The sequence below is a fragment of the Falco naumanni genome, chromosome 6 (genome assembly GCF_017639655.2).
Source record: "Falco naumanni isolate bFalNau1 chromosome 6, bFalNau1.pat, whole genome shotgun sequence".
In the NCBI taxonomy this organism is placed as follows: Eukaryota; Metazoa; Chordata; class Aves; order Falconiformes; family Falconidae; genus Falco; species Falco naumanni.
In genome coordinates this window covers 7360852-7380671 of record NC_054059.1, presented here as the reverse complement: position 1 = coordinate 7380671, position 19820 = coordinate 7360852, and the positions used below count along the sequence as shown (strand labels likewise).

Here is a 19820-nt window from a genome sequence, read left to right as displayed (position 1 = left end):
AAAATTGCAAGTAAGCACTATAATATGAAAGTTCTTTTGTTTAGTCTGTGTGTTGTGTGTCATTTATGGCAAGCAGCAGAGGATTTCTGTTTTGTGTTCTGGTATCAAACTGCCACCTTAGAAAAAACTGAATGATCCAGACTCTGAACTAGTCTAGTCTTCCTCAGCTAGTACAAATGTGGAAAAGTGCTTATTTAAATTTTCTAATACATACTTTGCTGTAGAAATCAGAGTAAAATGCTTGTTATTTCTTTGGCTTGATACTGTCAGTCATTGCAGAAGTGGCGATAAATTCTGTACATACAGCTAAGATCTTACAAATGGGTACTACTGGAGGATGTTAAACAGTCAGTAAAATTCAGAGTGCAATATATATAATGCTTTTCCCCAAGTCTGGAAAGGATTCTAAGGGCTAAAACTATTAAAAGAAGAAAATTACAGGAGGAAGTGCTGAATTGTCAAGTATATTTCTTCTCTCCATCCATGATGAAAAGATCTTTGAATAAGTTATCTTCTCTTTCCCATACATCTGTGTGAATTGGCTTTTAAAGTTTTTTATGTTTTTGTACTGCACTAGCACTTAAGCAACAAAAGTTTGTTATGCTAGTAGCTGTACAAATACCTGAACTGACTATACAACTGCTACTATTAGTGTAGCTGTCTTAACTGACTTTATTACTAGCTCTTCCTGGCCATTTCTTCTTCAAGCTAGACTGAAATATAAAACTTCAGGTTGCAAAGTTTGGATTCCAAAGAAAATACTGTTTATATGGAGAAGACACTGGAGTATGTATTGACATGTTGAAATTCATCATATATCAGATTAAAATGAGATTATTCTGTTCTTAGTGTAGAATTTGTGCTAGGTTTATTCTTCTTTTTGTTCTAGATCTTTGTTTATCATGCTGGACAGCCTTAATAGCTTGGATGGTTCTACATGGTCAGTGGGACAAGCCTGGTTAAATCAAGTGCTTCAGAGACATGATATTGCAAGGGTTCTTGAGCCTTTGCTCCTACTGCTTCTCCATCCAAAAACTCAGCGAGTTTCTGTTCAGCGGGTACAGGCTGAATGTTACTGGACTAAGTCTCCCTATCACCCTGAAGAAGAAAATGAAAAGCACTTTATGCAGAAGTTTAGTTGTGCTGATGGTATGTACTCAAGAAGACTTGTAGGAAGTTCCTTACTCAATTTATTTGTTTTTTGCAGGCAGTATTAAAAGCAGAGTACAAATTTTTGTGGGTGACTCTCAAAACAAAGTGCTGGAATAGCTACTGCTTTGTGCACGCTTTTTCTAATTGAAGTTTTGGCATCCCAAGTATAATTGAGGTTTTGTTGTTCTTAGTAAATTTTCTTGTGTCTTACTGAAATTCAGTAGAAATTAAGAATATGGCTTGAAGCTTAACCAAGAAATGAAATGCTTTTATGAATTAGGACCACTGATGTGGGGCTGGCTGCAAACATACTGATAAGGTTTGAAGGTGTTTGCATGTATTGTGTAATTTTAGTAATATACTAATAATTCTTTTTTATGAAAACACAAGCAGATGAGAGCACTTAAATTTTCATGGGAGAATTTTGCAGTTTCACTAAGGTCTACTGCTAAAGGAATTTTGCTTTGGTCATGTGAATGTGTGTCATTTGCATATTAACATTTTTTTTTTTCTCCTGTGAAGTGGAAAGACACTACTTACCATGCCTTTATAATCTGAAGTCTTGATAAATGTTTATATTCTAAATTCTTACTCTGAAGAACAAAATACTATGTGTTTAAATTTTTTTTGGTGTTTTTCTTTAAGCGTTTTCCCATGAGCCTGTAAGCCAAGGACAACTTATTATACCTAAAGAAGGCAATGAAAAACAACTTGCTATGGATGAAATGGAGAACTTCAGCCTGACTGTCAACCCTCTGAGTGACAGGCTTTCGTTGTTAAGTACCAGCAGTGAGACCATACCAATGGTTGTGTCTGATTTTGACCTTCCTGACCACCAAGCTGAAATACTGCAGAGTTCTGACTCTGGCTGTTCTCAGTCATCTACTGGAGACAACATCAGTTATGAAGTGGAAACAGAAAGCCTGAGTGCTCAAGATAGCTCTCAGACTCTGAGAGAAGACTCCCCTGATGAAATTGTGCAACAGGTGGTTACAGATCTTATATGCAAAGTTGTAAGTGGGCTTGGCGAAGAGGCTGAACCTGTTAAACATAGTCTACGCTCTGAAGATACTTCATGTAAATTCAGTCCTCTGGATAACTCTGTGGAGGTGACAAAAAATGAAGATCAAAATATTCAAAGTAGTCAGAGTAGTTTGCTTAGTAATGACAGCTCCCAATTGCTCTCAGCCTCAACTGAGACTGGACTTGAGAGCTTAGAAGATGAAATTTCAAGAAATAACTCTTCACCCTGTATTGCAGAAAGCCAGCAATCCCTCTCTGATCTCACTCTTGCTTCCACTGAATCAAAGTCCAGAAAGCGAAGCCACAGTAGTATTCAGTTCAGCTTTAAAGGAAAGCTACCAGAAAAAATGTCAGAAAAAGAAACAATTGTTAAAGAGGCTGGTAAGCAACCAGGTGCAAAACCTAAGGTGAAAATAGCTAAACGGAAAGATGAAGAGAAGAAGAAAGCACAAACAGAAAAGCTTAAACAAACAAATGTCTTCTTTAGTGATGGTCTTGATTTAGAAAACTGGTACAGTTGTGGGGAAGGAGAAATTTCAGAAATAGAAAGTGATGTGGGGTCCCCAGGCATGAGAAAATCTCCCAGCTTTAATATCCACCCATTGTATCAACATGTGCTGCTTTATCTCCAGCTGTATGACTCTTCAAGGACATTGTATGCTTTTTCTGCAATTAAAGCAATTCTCAAAACAAACCCTTCAGCTTTTGTAAGTGCTATCTCCACTACCAGTGTCAACAATGCATACACTCCTCAGCTGTCGTTGCTCCAGAACCTTCTAGCCAGGCATCGAATATCAGTTATGGGCAAGGATTTCTATAGTCACATCCCAGTTGATTCCAACCATAACTTTCGGAGCTCTATGTACATAGAAATTCTTATCTCCTTGTGTTTATACTATATGCGGAGCCACTATCCGACTCATGTTAAAGTAACTTCGCAAGATCTAATAGGAAACCGTAATATGCAGATGATGAGTATAGAAATTCTGACCCTTCTCTTTGCTGAGTTGGCAAAAGTGATAGAAAGCTCTGCAAAGGGCTTTCCTAGTTTTATTTCGGACATGTTGTCCAAATGCAAGGTTCAGAAAGTGACCCTGCATTGTCTGCTATCTTCTATCTTCAGTGCACAGAAATGGCACAGTGAAAAGATCGCTGGGAAAAACGTAGTGGCTGTAGAAGAAGGCTTCTCTGAAGACAGCCTTATAAATTTTTCTGAAGATGAATTTGACAGTGGTAGTACTCTGCAATCGCAGCTTTTAAAAGTACTTCAGCGGCTAATTGTGTTGGAACACAGAGTAATGACTGTGCCTGAGGAAAATGAAACAGGCTTTGACTTTGTCATAACGGACTTGGAGCACATTGGCCCCCAGCAGCCAATGACTTCTCTTCAGTATTTACATTCCCAGCCCATAACCTGCCAAGGCATGTTTCTCTGCGCAGTGATACGAGCTTTACACCAGCACTGTGCCTGTAAAATGCATCCTCAGTGGATCGGCCTTATCACTTCTACGTTGCCTTACATGGGAAAAGTTCTTCAAAGGGTGGTTGTTTCAGTGACTCTTCAGCTCTGCAGGAACTTGGATAATTTAATTCAGCAGTATAAGTATGAAACAGGATTATCTGATAATAGGTATGTGTATGTAGAGGTGTATAATCTTTTTAAGCAGATTTGATTGTGTTGAATTGCTTTACAAACAGATTAACCCATTAAAAAACAAAATATAAATTCTTATTTTAGGCCTCTCTGGATGGCATCAGTGACTCCCCCAGATATGGTTCTCACTTTATTAGAAGGGATCACAACAATAATTCATTACTGTCTCCTGGATCCATCTACACAGTATCATCAGGTAAAATTATCTTGGTGTCTGAGAGGTTCCTATGCAATATGTGTCTAATTAAGGACAGTGGTTATATTAGCAGATACGAAGATCCGAGTGGGAAAAATACCAAATATATTCTTTTAACTATGTTTTTTTATTGATTATATACACATCTCAAACAGAAACCCAATTTTCTACTAATTATACTTTTGAGAGAATACTCTTAGACTTTTTTGTTTCTCTTGTTTTGTTTTTTGGGTTTTAGGGGTGTTTTTTGTTATCCTGAAATAAGTAGGAATTCCTTAACATTCAGACCTCTAAAATGCCACTTCTTAGAGCTGACTTTGTTTTGTGGAACTTCCCATACTGATGCCTATCCTATTTCTTTCTGGCTGGACTGTGTTCATCTTGCAATATATCAGAACTTTCTACTCCTCCTGTATATTCATAATTTATCTTTTTATACAAGCAGTATTTTTAGATCTGATATTCTAAGCACAGTCTCTGTTAAGAATTTGCCCCAGATTCTGCAAGAAAATCTTTGTGCTGTTCTCTCTCTGCAATCTTGGTTTTGCTTTTTTTTTCCTTCTTATGCCCCCTAGCCTTCCATTAATTTAAAAGTAACTGTTTATTGTCTGTGCAAGTAAATAATTTTACCTAGAGTTTTAGTTATATTTAAACTTCTGAAATAATTGTTTTGTGAAGATATAGGCAGATAATACAAAATCGATTGCTGTGGACATGAGGCCTCATGTGTTCAGAATATGTTTGATATTGTGCAACTGAGTCAAAAGATTCTGTAACTATTACTTTTATTAGACTCAAAACCTGTATGTACTATAAGAATTATTGAAAAACTATTTTGAAGAGTTAAGGTTGAAAGCTTCCATGTCTGTTAAGTCTTAATTTACACTGGTTTATTTATGCTATTTATGTAGATATTTAATGTTCCTCATCCTCTCTCCCCTTCAAATCCACTAGCTTTTGATTAATGTAGATCAGAAGCACTTGATTGAAGCACGCAATGGGATCCTCTCAATCTTGCATATGATCATGTCTTCTGTGACTTTGCTGTGGAGCATCCTTCACCTTGCAGATTCTTCAGAGAAAACTACTGCTGCTGCTGCATCCATTACCACTATTAATCTTGGGTCAACAAAGGTCAGAATATCAGGGATAATATCGAAGTTGTTCATTAATACTTTTATCAAACTAAATCCAATTCCATTCCCTTAAATGTAAATCAAGTTTTAATGCCTCTGGTCTCGTCTACTCACCTACCTCACAAACAAGGCTTTTATAAATGGATATTGAATCTGCTTTTAAATTTGAGTATATCAATTCAAGACAAAAATGTCTCAACTCTTCGCTTTCTACAAAGAAAATTAAATCTATCCTCAAAAAAATTAACCCACCTTTTTATGCCTCAAAAGATATAATATAGATGGAAAATCTTAACAAAAGAGAACTTTTCTTTTAAAGCATCTAGTACTTATGAACTAGGTCCTTTATTCATGCAATTCCCATGCAATGATGTTGCTGTGCGTGGGGAAATGTCATAGCAAATGGTGAGCTAGTGGTCATAAAGAGAACCTGGGAAGGGCTCAAACAGGACTATACTGAGAATGCTGCCTAGCCCAATTATTGGAAGCAGTTCAAACTTCTTATACTTCATATTCTTTAATAGGAAATTATCATTTAAATTAGAAATATTTTAAAATAGGTTTTCCTTAAATAAATTGAATACTATCAAATCCGGTTTGTGGTGATGCTGTGTTACAGCCTTTTCAACCTTTGCCATTCAGATTGACTAACTAATCTAAGACTCCATGTCTTTGCACAGATAGCATCCATGGTCTTATTTGTGTTGCCCATAGGGTTTCCTACTCACTGAAAGGAAGTGGGTATGTACTTGCTGATGGCCTATAATGTTGTGCTGCTGCTGTGAAAAAAGGATAAGCTTTTGTACTCTGGTTAAACATTAACCCTTCTGTATGCTCCAGCTTTTGTTTAATTTGCCCATATCCATAGTATTCAAAAGAGCATTCAACATGTCCTGTATATGAAAAAGTCCAGTTTGAATTCAGTTTGTTCAGTGTAGCATCAGGATGGGTTATTTTAGTTGTTCAACTCATTGCTTTAGGGTGATGCTTTTGTAGCAGCCTTGGAGTTGGTGGATGTGGTTAAAAACACACAAAACTGGAACTCCACAGAATTGTGTGTCTAAAGTATAAAGAAGATATTTAAGGTTCAATACAACTAGGTTGCTTTGGAAGCCACACTCTTGGCAAGTGCATGAAATGTATACTCATACTCTGGGATCATATATAGCAGTTTCCTGCAAGCTTAGACAATTCCTACTGAAATATCTCTGACCGAGGTAAAAATGACTTATAGAAAACAACTAGAAAGTGCGTTTTTGTCTAAAAGCTTCCTGTCATAGAAAAGAGGTCAATAAAACAGCTCAGGAAATAAATTTCCTGACCCAAGTGTGTCTCAATAACCTCTGACATGCTTAAAACCCCACATTTTTAAGAGTATCAGTAGTGAATGTTTTAGTCTTCCAGAGTAGCATTTTCTTTCTTTTAGGATTTCCCCATCAACTCCTGTTTTTTAATCTTTATCTCACTTGCTACAAAGTAAGTCCATCACTATTTGTGGCAGACGTGAACTTCATCTTCATTTCTTCTTCCTAATTACCTTGTATCCGTTTGATAATTGTTGCATCTCCACTTACATGTTTTTTCCCTGAATATATGCAAACCCATTTCTGCCCTTCTCATAGGTCATATTCCATAGCACTAATCGTTTGAGTTCTGTGGGTTTGTGGTATGTTTCTTGAAGGTGTCCAAAACTGGACATGGTTGTAGTATGTTCTTTCAGGAGAAATATTTAATGTCTTTCATTATGTGTGGCTCTTTTTGAATGTTCTTCCCTCTTCTTGCAAAGTAGTCATGAAGAGTTTGTGATCCACTGTAGTCCCAAGACTTTTTTTTCCCTGCAGCACTGCTGTCTAAAGAGTTTCTCATCCTCCGTCACTGAATTTCTTTAGCCTTACCTTTGCATGCAAATATCAAGCCTTTATTGCAGCTTGTCTTTTTTCAGGATGCTTTTCGAGTTTGTCAGATCATTTTTAGTTTGTACCTTCCTATCAGTTGCTTCCCACTTCATTACTATTTGTGTATTCAACAAGTGTATTTTGTCTTCCCTTGTCTTAGTCATGAATAAAATGATTTAAGAGCACCAGATGTAGAATAAAGCTTTATGAACCCTCTGAGTGCATCCTTCCATTTTTATTAAAGGTAGTGATAGTTACCATCCAAGTATGGCTTCATAACTAGGTGTTTTGAACATAATGCTGAGAGTTTATCTAAAGGTGTATGTGTTCTGATTCCATATTTCAGAATTTGAGGCAGCAGATTCTTGAACTTTTGGGTCCGATTTCAATGAATCATGGTGTTCACTTCATGGCTGCTATTGCATTTGTGTGGAATGAAAGGAGGCAAAATAAAAATACTTCTAGGACAAAGGTATGTTTATACTACAATGATCACTTCAAATAGTGTTAATAGCTTTAAGTGATTTAGAAGCAAGGAGAAAATCAAGCATTCCAGTGAAAAAATACATAGTATGAAATATGGAGAATATTTCTATTACATTTCTAATTAGCAACTGTACTGTTGGGGAGCTACCAATTTATTTTAGAATAGGATAATCTTCCCAAATTCTTCAGGAAAAGAATAAGTGATTCCAAGTCTGTAGATGAACTGTTATTTACTAACATTTCAATCCCATGAGGTCAGCTGCCTTAATTTTGGCATAGGCATTATCTGTGATGATAATCTGTGGCATATATTTGATTTTTTTAGGTTATTCCTACAGCAGGTGAAGAACAACTTCTACTGGTTGAACTAGTTCGCTCTATCAGTGTTATGAGAACAGAGACTGTTATACAAACAGTGAAAGAAGTTTTGAAGCAGCCTCCAGCCATAGCAAAGGACAAGGTATGAAAACTGCAGGGATGCTATTGACTTATTTAATGTCCTCTTACTGAAGCTTAGGGTACTGCTGGTTGGGATACTTCATTCACAAAGCTGAGCAGTACAGTGTGAAAATTTTCATAGAATCAAAAAATCATTTAGGTTGGAAAAGACCTTTCAGATCATCAAGTCCAACCGTTAACCCAGGACTGCCAAGTCCACCACTAAACCATGGCCCTAAGCACCACATCTACGTGGTTTTTTTTAAACCTCCAGGGATGGTGATTCCACTGCCTCCCTGGGCAACCTGCCTCAATGTCTGACCACCCTTTCCGTGAAGAAATTTTTACTAATACCTGGTATAAACCTCCCCTGACATAGCTTGAGGCTGTTTCCTCTTGTCTTATTGCTTGTTATCTGGGAGAAGAGACCAACACTCACTTGCCTACAGCCTCCTTTCAGGCAGCTGTAGGGAGCGATAAGGTCTCCCCTCAGCCTCCTTCCCTCCAGGCTAAACACCCCCAGTTCCCTCAGCTGCTCCTTGTAAGACTTGTTGTCTAGACCCTTCACCAGCTTCATTGCTTTACATATTTTCACAATATCGAACAGGTGGATGAATTTCTGGAGAGAAGTCGTACCTGCTTAATCATTTACCATTTACTGAACAACTCCAGAATCACGTTTACTGCTTCTGTACAAGACTGTGTTTCGTGGGGATAGGCTGCTTACATTAGGAAAACAGGTGCATATCCTAGCTTCAGGTTGATTTTTTTTTTTTCCAGGTGGGAAAGGGAAGGGGAGAAAAGAAGGAATAAAAAAAGGGGAGAATAACTTCATAGAAGGATACCTAAATGGACATTCATAATATCCTGTTAATGAGATAAGCTATATCTTCAGACAGTACAGTAACATTATAGCATTGTCAGTTTTGCCCTGGCAAGTGAGGAGAAAAGTCACTTTATTCTTCCTGATGACACAGGTTTTGTATCTTTTTCTAGAAACATCTTTCACTGGAAGTATGCATGTTGCAGTTTTTCTATGCTTATACTCAGAGGTAAGGCAAGAAGTTGAATTTCTTCTGTCATTAAGAAGCAGATGGACAATTTTAATATTTTACATCTTTTTATAATCCCTTGGATAAGAAATAGCCTGTGTAATATAAATCAAGAGGGAAGAATGGGTTTGAACTGTAGGTGTCATAAAAAAGGGATTCATTTTGGGAGTTTCCTAGTTCTGCATCATCTTTCTTCCCCCACCTCAAAATCCTGCTGGAAATCTGCCCCCTGCCCAAAGAAAGCTGATCTTAATTGTGCTGTAACTCGTTACCATCCTGACTTTGGACTGAAAAGTACATCTGAGTACTCTGTTCTTCTCCCATCTTTTCTTAGTGACTTGATATAGCCACCTAATATTAAATGAAAACACAAAGAATCTGTATGAATGTTGATTAACAGTATCTGACAGTAGAATTGTGAGGTAGAAGAAAAATGGGGAATGCCTGAGGGAGAAGCTGTGGTTTTCATTGCCGTCACTGCTCTTTCTTAGGATTCCAGTGACCAGCTTAGTAGATAGCTGGGCAGCACTGCTACTTCTGTTAAAAGATTCCATCCAGGTTGGTCTTCCAGCTCCAGGACAATTCCTCATACTTGGGTAAGTGCTCTTGATATCCACAAATTATTTCCAAATAAGCTCAAAATCTAAGTGTGTAAAATCAAACAGAAGTGTTAGTATTTTCAAATCTTTAACACTTTTTTTTTTTTGAGTGATAGAGCTACTGCCCAAATTTTGAGGGTTTTATTAAATAAGTTTCTTCTCTGAGGAATGGAGGTTACATATATTAAATTTTACATTACAATGTGATATAAACCACAATCTTACCTTACTGATTATTTGAGCGATTTAGGCTCTTTAAACAGTACATTAAAGTTTCTGATTTTTCTTAGAAAATAACTACAATGACTATTTCTTAGGTACATGTAGATTTGCAACCCATTAGAAAGGATTCATTCCCAGTATGAAAGCTGTTTGTGGTGTGTTAGAAATAAAATATTGATTATGATTTTCTGTATAAAGCTTCAAGGACCATTTTCTTGAATTTCTGGAATTTATCTTCCCTAGTAAACAGTGCTGAAGATAACTTTGTGTGTAATCTAGTAAAGTGTGTTCATGATAAACTACTATGGTATGATCAACATTAACTTAAGAAAATTGAAAGGATGTTTTCTAGAATATTGATAGATAGCAATGACTGAAGGCTTACTAAATAAATATTGTGCACATAAATTTCTTCAGATTTGTCCTAACTCTTAAAATTGCTGAATAATGTATTGTGAGAAGAAAATCCATATCTACTTGTGTATTTTTTTCAGTGTTCTTAATGAGTTCATTATGAAAAACCCAACTCTAGAGAATAAGAAAGATCAAAGAGATCTCCAGGTAAGAAATTTCTTATGTGTGTGTCTCCTTTTGAAAATATTGAACAATAAATGCTTGAATGTTCTAGAATTACCTGGTATATCAGTTCTGTAATCTGAATCGGCTCTTTACTATATTCTGCTTAGTACTATTTATAATCTCTTGAAAAAATCTCTTTTGCTGTGGCCTTATTAATTGATAATATGGAACAGAAGTGATTTGAAGGCAGTTCTAAACTTAATTAGTTATATAGATTTTTCTACAAAAGCACGTCAGGACAAAAAATACAGCCTTTCTGCACAAAGTTCTTAAAATGCTTGAGGTTTTGTTTTTACCTACCAGGATGTAACGCACAAGATAGTGGATGCCATTGGGGCAATTGCTGGTTCTTCCTTGGAACAGACTACTTGGCTAAGGCGAAACTTAGAGGTTAAGCCTTCCCCCAAGATTATGGTTGATGGAAACAACTTAGAATCGGATGTCGAAGGTAGTTTCATTTTAATCTGTATTTTAAACAAAACCTAAAGCCAAAATTAACAAAGAGGACAGCTTTACTGTATTTGAATACATTAAAAATGCCTCAGTATTGTTCAGGCAGTAGTATCTTAATGTATCTAGCAAAGTCTTCAGAATATCTGCTATTAAAATATGCTTGTAAGGTAAATAATAGCTTAAGAAAACTAACTCTGGACTTTTTTTTTTTTTTTTTTCCTTATTCAGATATACTGTCTCCAGCAATGGAAACTTCAAACATAACTCCATCTGTTTATAGTGTCCATGCACTGACCTTACTTTCTGAGGTAAATATCTTCTCAAATGTAGTAACTACTGTCTTATAGTATACTTGTATGTTGTGAAAAGCTTTGGACTAGAAGCTTGGGGAAAGGGAGTTGATGGGACACATTGATGTGAATGTATTCTGGGTCCTGTCATATAACAATGTATAAAACTTTGTTACTAACACAGTTATAAGGATTCAGTGAGATGGATGAGGCATAAAGCAGTATAGAAAACTTTTTTGGTGGCAATTTTTGTGTGTTATTAGTGGTATGCGTTATTTACTGCTGATAATTACAGTCAGTCTTTGATTATTTTTTTTTTCTTGCTTGTAGCTTATTCTGTAGAATGCTTTGCCCAATAGCTTGTGCTTCTGTATTTTTACATTAGTTTGTCTTAAAAATGATGGGACATTTATGCTCTGGATTTTGTATAGTACCTGAAATTTGATCACTTCCATTATAAAATAGAACATTCAGTAAGGGACATCATACCAAAAAAAAAAGGCTGAATAGTAGATGAAAAGCAATTTGAGAATGCATGATAACTATCTTCCTCTCCTTATATAGGTTTTGGCTCATCTCTTGGATATGGTCTTCTACAGTGATGAAAAAGAGAGGGTTATTCCTTTGCTTGTAAATATTATGCACTATGTTGTTCCCTACCTCCGTAATCACAGGTATCTTTACAATATATTGAATTGATGTAGATCACTACAGCCAGTTGAAATTTGATGGGTGACAATTAAGTTGAAACAAGCGTAATAAGGAAGAGATGTCTGTCAGACTTCATAGAAAACAACAATTCAGAATTGTTTCATGCTGGCTTTTTTTTTTTTTTTAAGTGCTCATAATGCATCCAGCTATCGAGCCTGTGTCCAATTATTAAGCAGTCTTAGTGGGTATCAGTATACAAGGAGAGCATGGAAAAAGGAAGCATTTGACCTCTTTATGGATTCCAGTTTCTTCCAGATGGATGCCTCGTGTGTTAACCAGTAAGACTTTCTTTTTCCTGCTTATGTCAATGGCAGTTACAAATCTTATGTATACCATTACACAAGAGTATGTATAATGTGGACCAAAATTTCCCAACAGATCTCTGTTGAGAGAAATAGAGAGGGATATTCTGTGTTTCAGATTACCACGTGAAATGTGAAACTCGCTTACCTAAGGTATATTTCTATGCAGAAGTAATTTTTTTTTTTCAGTTTCAAGATACTATTTTTTAATCTATTTTTTCTATGAGGAAAAAGTGGTTAACTTTTTATAGAATCATAGAATGGTTTGGGTTGGAAGGGACCTTAAAGATCACCCAGTTCCAACCCCCCTGCCATGGGCAGGGACACCTCCCACCAGACCAGGTTGCTCCAAGCCCCGTCCAGCCTGGCCCTGAGCACTCCCAGGGATGGGGCACCCACAGCTGCTCTGGGCAGCCTGTGCCAGTGTCTCACCACCCTCACAGTAAAGAATTTCTTCCCAATATCTAATCTAGATTTACCCTCTTTTTGTTTAAAACTCTGATCTCTCCTCCTATCACTACTTCCTGATAAAGAATCCCTCCCCATCCTTCCAGTAGGCCCCCTTTAAAAGTATTGGAAGGCAGCTAACTATAAGGTCTCCCCAGAGCCTTCTCTTCTCCAGGCTAAACAGCTCTCTCAGTCTGTATTCATAGGGCAGGTGCTGCAGCCATCTCATCATCTTGTGGCCCTCCTCTGGACCCATTCCAACAGGTCTATGTCCTTCTTATGCTGGGGGCCCCAGAGCTGAGGGCAGCACTCCAGGTGGGATCTCAAAGAGTGGAGTAGAGGGGGAGAACTACCTCCCCTGACCTGCTGGTCATGCTTCTCTTGATACAGCCCAGGATACAGCTGGCTTTCTGGGCTGTGAGTGTGCATAGCCAGCTCGTAGTCAGTTTTTCATCCACTTACACTCCCAAGTCCTTCTCCACAGGGCTGCTCTCAGTCCATTCACTGCCCAGCCTATACCCATGTTTAGGATTACTCCAACCTACATGCAGGACCTTGCACTTGGCCTTGTTGAACTTCGTGAGGTTCACAGAGGCCTACCTCTCTAGCCTGTCAAGGTCCCTCTGGATGGCATCCCTTATTTTCTTTGAGAAGGGGGGGCAGGAAATACAGTTTCAGATCAAATTGCGCCAAGTAAATGGTACCTGTATAGCAGAGAGCTTGCATGAGAAGCCTTAGCCTGAATTCAAAGAGCAGAAAAAGCTCTGTAAATATTCCTGTAAGTTCCTGCTTTTTTCTTGCTCTTCTGATTTGTGTGCAATCTTCTTTTAGTTGGAGAGCTATTATGGATAATTTGATGACACATGACAAAACCACATTCAGAGACTTGATGAGTAAGTATTTATTGATGTAGTAGTGACTTTTCTCCAAGGGAAACCTTAAAGGGGAAACAAATATCTTAAAAAAAAAAAAAAAATTGTCCACCATTTATTCCGATCTGTTTGATTTATTCAGTGTTTTTCATGTTTTCAACTATTTGTTTCTAGAGATTACATAAGATAACTTGAAGTGAAAGAATTTGAGACCGTCCTGGCACACTAAACTTTGCCTATATGGCAAAGCTGATTAAGCAGAGCAGATGAGGGTGGTCGTGTTTGTTTGGGGTTTTTTGTTGCTTTTTTGTTGTTGTTTTTGTTTGCCTTTTTGTTAAGAAGATGCATGTTCTGCAACTTGTATTTTTTAACACCTACTTTTGAACTAGATTTGTGCAATGAAAGTAAGAGTTATTTGTGCCTTAAAGTGAAACAGAAATGAAATTTTGAAGTTCATCTCTGCACTATGCATTTTTTTTTTCTTTCAGCACGAGTGGCTGTGGCTCAGAGCAGCTCACTCAATCTGTTTGCTAATCGAGATGCAGAGCTGGAACAGCGTGCTATGCTCCTGAAGAGACTGGCTTTTGCAATTTTTAGCAGTGAGATAGACCAGTACCAGAAATACCTTCCAGACATACAAGGTCAGTAAAATTGTATCATTTAGTGAACTTCTGGACTTTGATGTTAACTGAGGAGTATTTGTACAACAGGGTAACATCAGGTAAATTTGTCCCCTGGAATATCAGTATGCGGTACCATTTCCATGGCTAGATGCAAAGTTTCTGCACATTTTGGTTAAAATGTTTTCAGTCTTAAATGATTACAAACTACACATACTTTGTGATTACCAGTTGACTTCTATCCAGGTTACTTCACTGATCTGTCATTTTATACCTTGATCAATGTCCTTGGGTACCTGCAATGTGCACTTTTATATGAATATCTGAAGTATAAACAGCTCTCAACTTGGGATAAATAGAAGGGCTGACCTTGAAGTTTTGAATTCTTGACTTCTCTGTTTTTTCTGCTGTTCTGTTTATCTGCCCTATTTATCACTGAAGAATACCTCTTCTAGTGACGTTTTTAAGTGATTGGGAATGGGAGCTGCTTAGTTTTATTCTAATATGATCCAAGTAGTTACAACAGCAGCTTCTAAATACATTGTCTTTTAGTACTACCAAGGTGGACACTTCAGTCTCTTCCTCCATATGGAAAGTCAATTGCATAATCTTTCTTGTTTCATTTGTTCCAGGATTTAGTCTTTGAAGGTTTTTTTGTGTTTTGTTTTGTTTGTTTTTTGGGGTTTTTTTAAAGTTTTTTTTTTCCCCCCAGTCACTGGCTGGGTTTACTGTGTTCAAGATACCAGGTGGTTTTACTGGTCTGAACTGTAAAGTGCATGTGGTGATTAGACTGAAAATTTTCTTTATGGATTTGCTTCTGATATGTTGAATGTTTAGAGGTGCTTATGTTTAAATAAGAGCATGTAATCCCTGTGTAATATCCCATATACTATGATGATTCAGCCTTTTAATAATAATATATCCTAGCTGTTCAGGCTGTTGTATTGTTTGGAATCTGTTAACTCCTCTTTTTGTAATCGCTGAAACACTGCGTAAGGTGAAGAAAGCTCCCAGATGCACTGCTGCATTCATTTATCTGGAGGACTTTAATCAAAATATGTAACTGTACTATATTGAGGTTTCTTGCTTTTGTTTGTTGCTTGGTGAAAGTGGTTCTTTTATATGCTGACAGACTAGAACTGTAGCAAAGTACTGAAACAGTAATATGGCAGATACTGGAAGTAAAAGTTGAGAGTAAATGAACGAAGGAGAAAACATTAGTTGAAATTATTCTGAACTGAGGAAACCTTGGCTTTTTGTTTCAGAAAGGCTGGTAGAAAGTCTCCGTTTGCCCCAGGTGCCCACCCTTCATTCCCAAGTGTTCCTGTTTTTCAGAGTATTGCTTTTAAGAATGTCTCCACAGCACCTTACCTCTCTCTGGCCAACCATGATCACTGAACTGGTGAGTTGCATTTAGAATTCATGACTCTGAAAACTGGTGCAAATCTGAGATGGAGCCTTGTTCCACCTCAATGTTTTTAAGAAAATCTTTTCTAGATTTTGTGCATGTAAATGTACAATGGACATAAATTGAAAGCTGACTTACTTTCATAGTCCTGATGTCTGTTTTTTGCAACCAAATAGAATATCTGTTGGCTGAGGCTATTTAAGCTGTTCAGATGTCTCCTGAATTAAATTTGCATGTGCCCTCATTGTTCCGTAGTGACTCCTACTTGAATTTCTGCCTGTGTATGTGTACACTCTCTACAATTCCCATTGCTGCTGTGCTCAGTGTTCCCTGTTTCTACTTTCCTAGTCATTCAGCCTTCTTCCTCCAGCAGTTAGGATGAGAACCCACATAAAGAAGGAGTCAGGATCTAGATTGTATTGGCAATTGGTGGTCATTCAGATCACACCAAGGCTGAAATTTTTTAACTAGATTTATACAAGACCTGACTCAGCTTTCTTCTTTCTCTTCTTTTACTCTACATAGCAAGACAGGAAAAACATCTGTTTTCAGAGCTGCTACCTGTGGAGTCTCCAATGTTGGCTCCACTCTTTTGCTTTGGCAATGGGAATGGAGGAGAGTGGTTGGTGCATCCTGTGATCTGTTTAGTCTGTTTGGCAAGGAGTTCCTAAGACACTAGTTAACACAGATAGCAAATCAAAATTACTGCTGTGATTATTTTTTTTCCAGTTTTTTGTATCTGTAGGCACCTAACCTAGCCCTTCATTAATAACAGATTTAAACAATAGAAGGCGAAAAGTTATGTAAAGTGTTTTAAAGATCAAGTGAATTGTTCTAGCAATAGATGCATTTGTTTTGAGCCTATCAATAGTATAAATAATAGAAAACCCAGTCTGCCCGTTGTGACATTCTGATTCCTGTGCTGTCCCCTGGCCTTTACACAAGTTACCACAGTCCTGGAACTACTTTCAGTGGACACGTCTGTATTACTTCTGGGAATTCACATCTGAGCTTGACTGTTCTGTTATGGGATTCTTTATTCTCATTTCCTTTAGGTCTTGCTCTCTTTCTAAGTGGTGGAGGTGATTAGCCTCTGAAAACTTTCCTGGCCATAAAAGTGCCAGTTTGTGGTTTGTGCTTCTCAGGTTATATGTAAGGGATGAAAGAGCTTTAGGGTTCCAGTGTCCACTCAGAGCTCAGGGGGTTGTTTCATCATCCAGGAATGGCAATAAAGCTCTGAATAGTTCCCCTAATGCTTATTACTCAGGCCTCCCTACAGCGCTTTCCTGAGTCACAATCCATTAAAAAAAATGGTATTTAAAATGTAGTATTTGATCTTCAGGTACAAGTGTTTTTACTGATGGAACAGGAGCTCACCGCTGATGAAGACATTTCCAGGTAAACTTACAAATGTCTCGTTTATTTAACTTGGTAACAGTCTTCTGGCATGCTGATGGGCAGCTGACTCATTCTTTAGAATTATTTGTCTTAGAATTGTCGAGATTAAATGAGAAGGACAAGTAAAGGATAGTTCAGGACATACTGTTCGGGACAAAACAAAAAAAGAAGTCCCACTGTCAGATTGCTCATAAACCACTAAGGTAAATCATGCAATACAAGTATGTTAGTTCTTACAGTGTCTTCCTGGCTGAAATGACACTGCTTATGCCATTAAAATATGCATGGCATGACTTTATAGCTTTTCTGTATCATACACTTATTTAGAACAAGACTGATGCACTGGGTCTAAATAAAAATGTGATTTTTTTTTCTGGTGTTAAAAGACATAAAGATAAGGTAGATAATTTTTCTTGTGTCATCGTCCTTTTCTGTCCTATCTACCTTCTGCATGGAATGATCCAGTTTTGGTCAATGCCAGAAGTAGAGGCAGATTTCTCAAAAGAACAGAGTAGTTATTTGCCCAAGTTGTGTTCTTTGCTTTTTTCCTAGATTCATTTTGTTCTTTTGAAAAATTTTCCCCTAAAATAAAGTGATCTCAACATGACTGGCAATTTTAAACTTTCTTTTAAATTGGATGTCAGATGGGAATGAGATACAGTGTAACATATTTATTATATATTAACATCTTGCTTTATATATAAACACACAAAACTCCACCCATAACACAGACTTGCAATGTTCCAGTTTGTTGTATGGATACAGGATTAAGCTGGTAAATAGTTTGGTGTTTGTAAAGGCAAGTCAGAAAGATGATGTTCCCATAGTGGCAGAAGGCTGTTATGACTCACCTGCATTCTGTAATTTATTTTAGAACTTCTGGCCCATCTGTTGCTGGTCTGGAGACAACATACACAGGCGGCAATGGTTTCTCCACGTCCTACAATAGCCAGAGATGGTTGAACCTGTACTTGTCTGCTTGCAAATTTCTGGACTTGGCCCTAGCTTTACCATCTGAAAACCTGCCTCAGTTTCAGATGTGAGTAGAAGACATTGTCATTTAAGATCTTAGCTGTTTGCCCATGCCTCTTGGTAAAATTCTAGTGTATATATAAAAAAATATAATCATTTTTTTTTTCATATTTCCTTTTCTTTTCTGGCCTTTGCCCATGGCAGCCCAGGGTTCATTCCCTTCCAGTGTCAGAGTGGCCCCCCCCGAGCAAATGATGCTACATACTAAATGAATTCAAGCTGGTTTGATTTAGCCTGTAGCAAGAGATTGTCCACACTTGTGAGCTAATCAGTAATAGTGATTTATTAAAGCATTTTATTTTTTAAAGGATTTAGTTGCAGTAATGTCTAAGAACTCAAAATACAGCCACACATCTTAGTGACTAATGCATGAGATCAGAGAACTGCATGTTGTCTCAGCATGACTCACTGAAATTACTCGTGTGTGATCTGTCTGGAAGATGTTGCAACAAACCTGCATGTGAAGGGGACCCCATAGGTTTTTCTTGGTCAATGGTATTTATGTGTGCAAACTGTTTCCTCAGTGCCTCTGCAATCCCATTCTGGGAGAAAAAAAAAAAAAAAAAAAATGAATGCAAAACTGACATTTGCTAAAGACCCTACGAATGAGAGGCCACCAAGGACAAAAGTATCACGTCTCTTCCTCTACACCCACAGTGGTGACTCTGTCAGGACTGCCATGCTGGCACAGCTCTGTAGATGTTTGGTCACCGCGAACTGTCCTGTTATTTAAAAGACACTTGTGTGGGCTAGAGTGCAGAAGGAGTTGCACACACTGTGTCAGATTGTGCCCTGTAGTATTTCTAAATCTAAAGCTAATGTTGAAAGTTCCTTCATTTATTTTACTTTCTGGGTATTTGGCTCATAATTCTTGTTCGGGTCTCTAAGCTGTCCTCATCCCCATTATCAGCCAACCTAGTTTTATTTAGGTCATTACTGTGCACGTCTGGAAAGGCAGCAGTAATGCTGAATCACACTGTCTTTCATAGTGTTTTCACAGAGGCTTGCATTGAACTTTTAAGGACAGAAACTTTTTTTACCTTTACAGTTAGTAATGCAAGTAGCCAGCCCTTGCAGTACAGCAAGGGGGCAGGGGTTGGGGCATGGTATAGTATCAATTGGTCCTGTTGGCCTATGAATAGGTAAAATAAGTTTGTTATCAACATAGTATATTAGGAACATTTTGTGTGTTATAGTAAGCATTGCAAATGTGTAGCAAAATGTTTTGAGTAACTTACGTATTTTATAATTCGGAATTGCTTTTAGTTCTCTTGCACACAATGAAGATGTGAATAGTAGTGTTTTTAGCTTCTCTGTCTTATTTTGCTCTTGGCATCCACAAATACTTTAAGAAACTGTAGAGGAAAAGGACAATGCTACATTCTCGGCTATATTACCTCCTGCTTTTCAGAATGTGCCTTTTCAATTCTTGCTTGTCAAACACTGATGCTTTTTGTGTAGGTCAGCTCTGGGGTTTTCCCCCCTCTTTCTCTGGTACTTAACTAATTTCGTCATCTGCTCATATTTTTAGATCTAGCAGAAAAGCCTGCATGTTCAGTAAGAATAATGTCTACTTTTGTTTTCTCATGACAGGTATCGTTGGGCTTTTATTCCAGAAGCATCAGATGATTCAGGCTTGGAAGTACGAAGACAGGGTACACACCAGAGGGAATTCAAACCGTATGTGGTGCGTCTAGCAAAACTGCTGCGAAAAAAAGCAAAGGTATGTTGTTTTCTTCCAGTTTTGCTTTTCATTGAAAACTTTTGTGCACAGTAGCAAAACAGCATTGTTTTGTTTTGGATATTTATTTTTATAACAATGAAGATTGGAAAGGAGGTTATTTGGTGAGGGAGA

At 37.5% G+C, this 19820-nt stretch overlaps 1 protein-coding gene across 13 annotated transcripts in view; it reads left to right on the top strand.

The window, feature by feature from the left end:
- DOP1A (DOP1 leucine zipper like protein A) overlaps positions 1-19820 on the top strand; it is a 67959-nt gene that overhangs the window by 43550 nt on the left and 4589 nt on the right. For 11 of the 13 annotated variants that reach the window (XM_040598020.1, XM_040598021.1, XM_040598011.1 and 8 more), the window contains 19 exons: positions 890-1149; positions 1798-3805; positions 3914-4025; positions 4980-5159; positions 7403-7528; positions 7868-8002; positions 8977-9032; positions 9524-9628; positions 10348-10414; positions 10736-10880; positions 11114-11193; positions 11740-11849; positions 12015-12164; positions 13467-13528; positions 13996-14148; positions 15393-15529; positions 16878-16933; positions 17808-17972; positions 19559-19688. In XM_040598020.1, the coding sequence (XP_040453954.1) occupies positions 890-1149; positions 1798-3805; positions 3914-4025; positions 4980-5159; positions 7403-7528; positions 7868-8002; positions 8977-9032; positions 9524-9628; positions 10348-10414; positions 10736-10880; positions 11114-11193; positions 11740-11849; positions 12015-12164; positions 13467-13528; positions 13996-14148; positions 15393-15529; positions 16878-16933; positions 17808-17972; positions 19559-19688 (4237 nt within the window). Of the gene's footprint in view, positions 1-889; positions 1150-1797; positions 3806-3913; positions 4026-4979; positions 5160-7402; positions 7529-7867; positions 8003-8976; positions 9033-9523; positions 9629-10347; positions 10415-10735; positions 10881-11113; positions 11194-11739; positions 11850-12014; positions 12165-13466; positions 13529-13995; positions 14149-15392; positions 15530-16877; positions 16934-17807; positions 17973-19558; positions 19689-19820 lie in introns of those variants that run through there. The other 2 variants (XR_005828452.1, XM_040598016.1) reach the window with 2 other exon arrangements.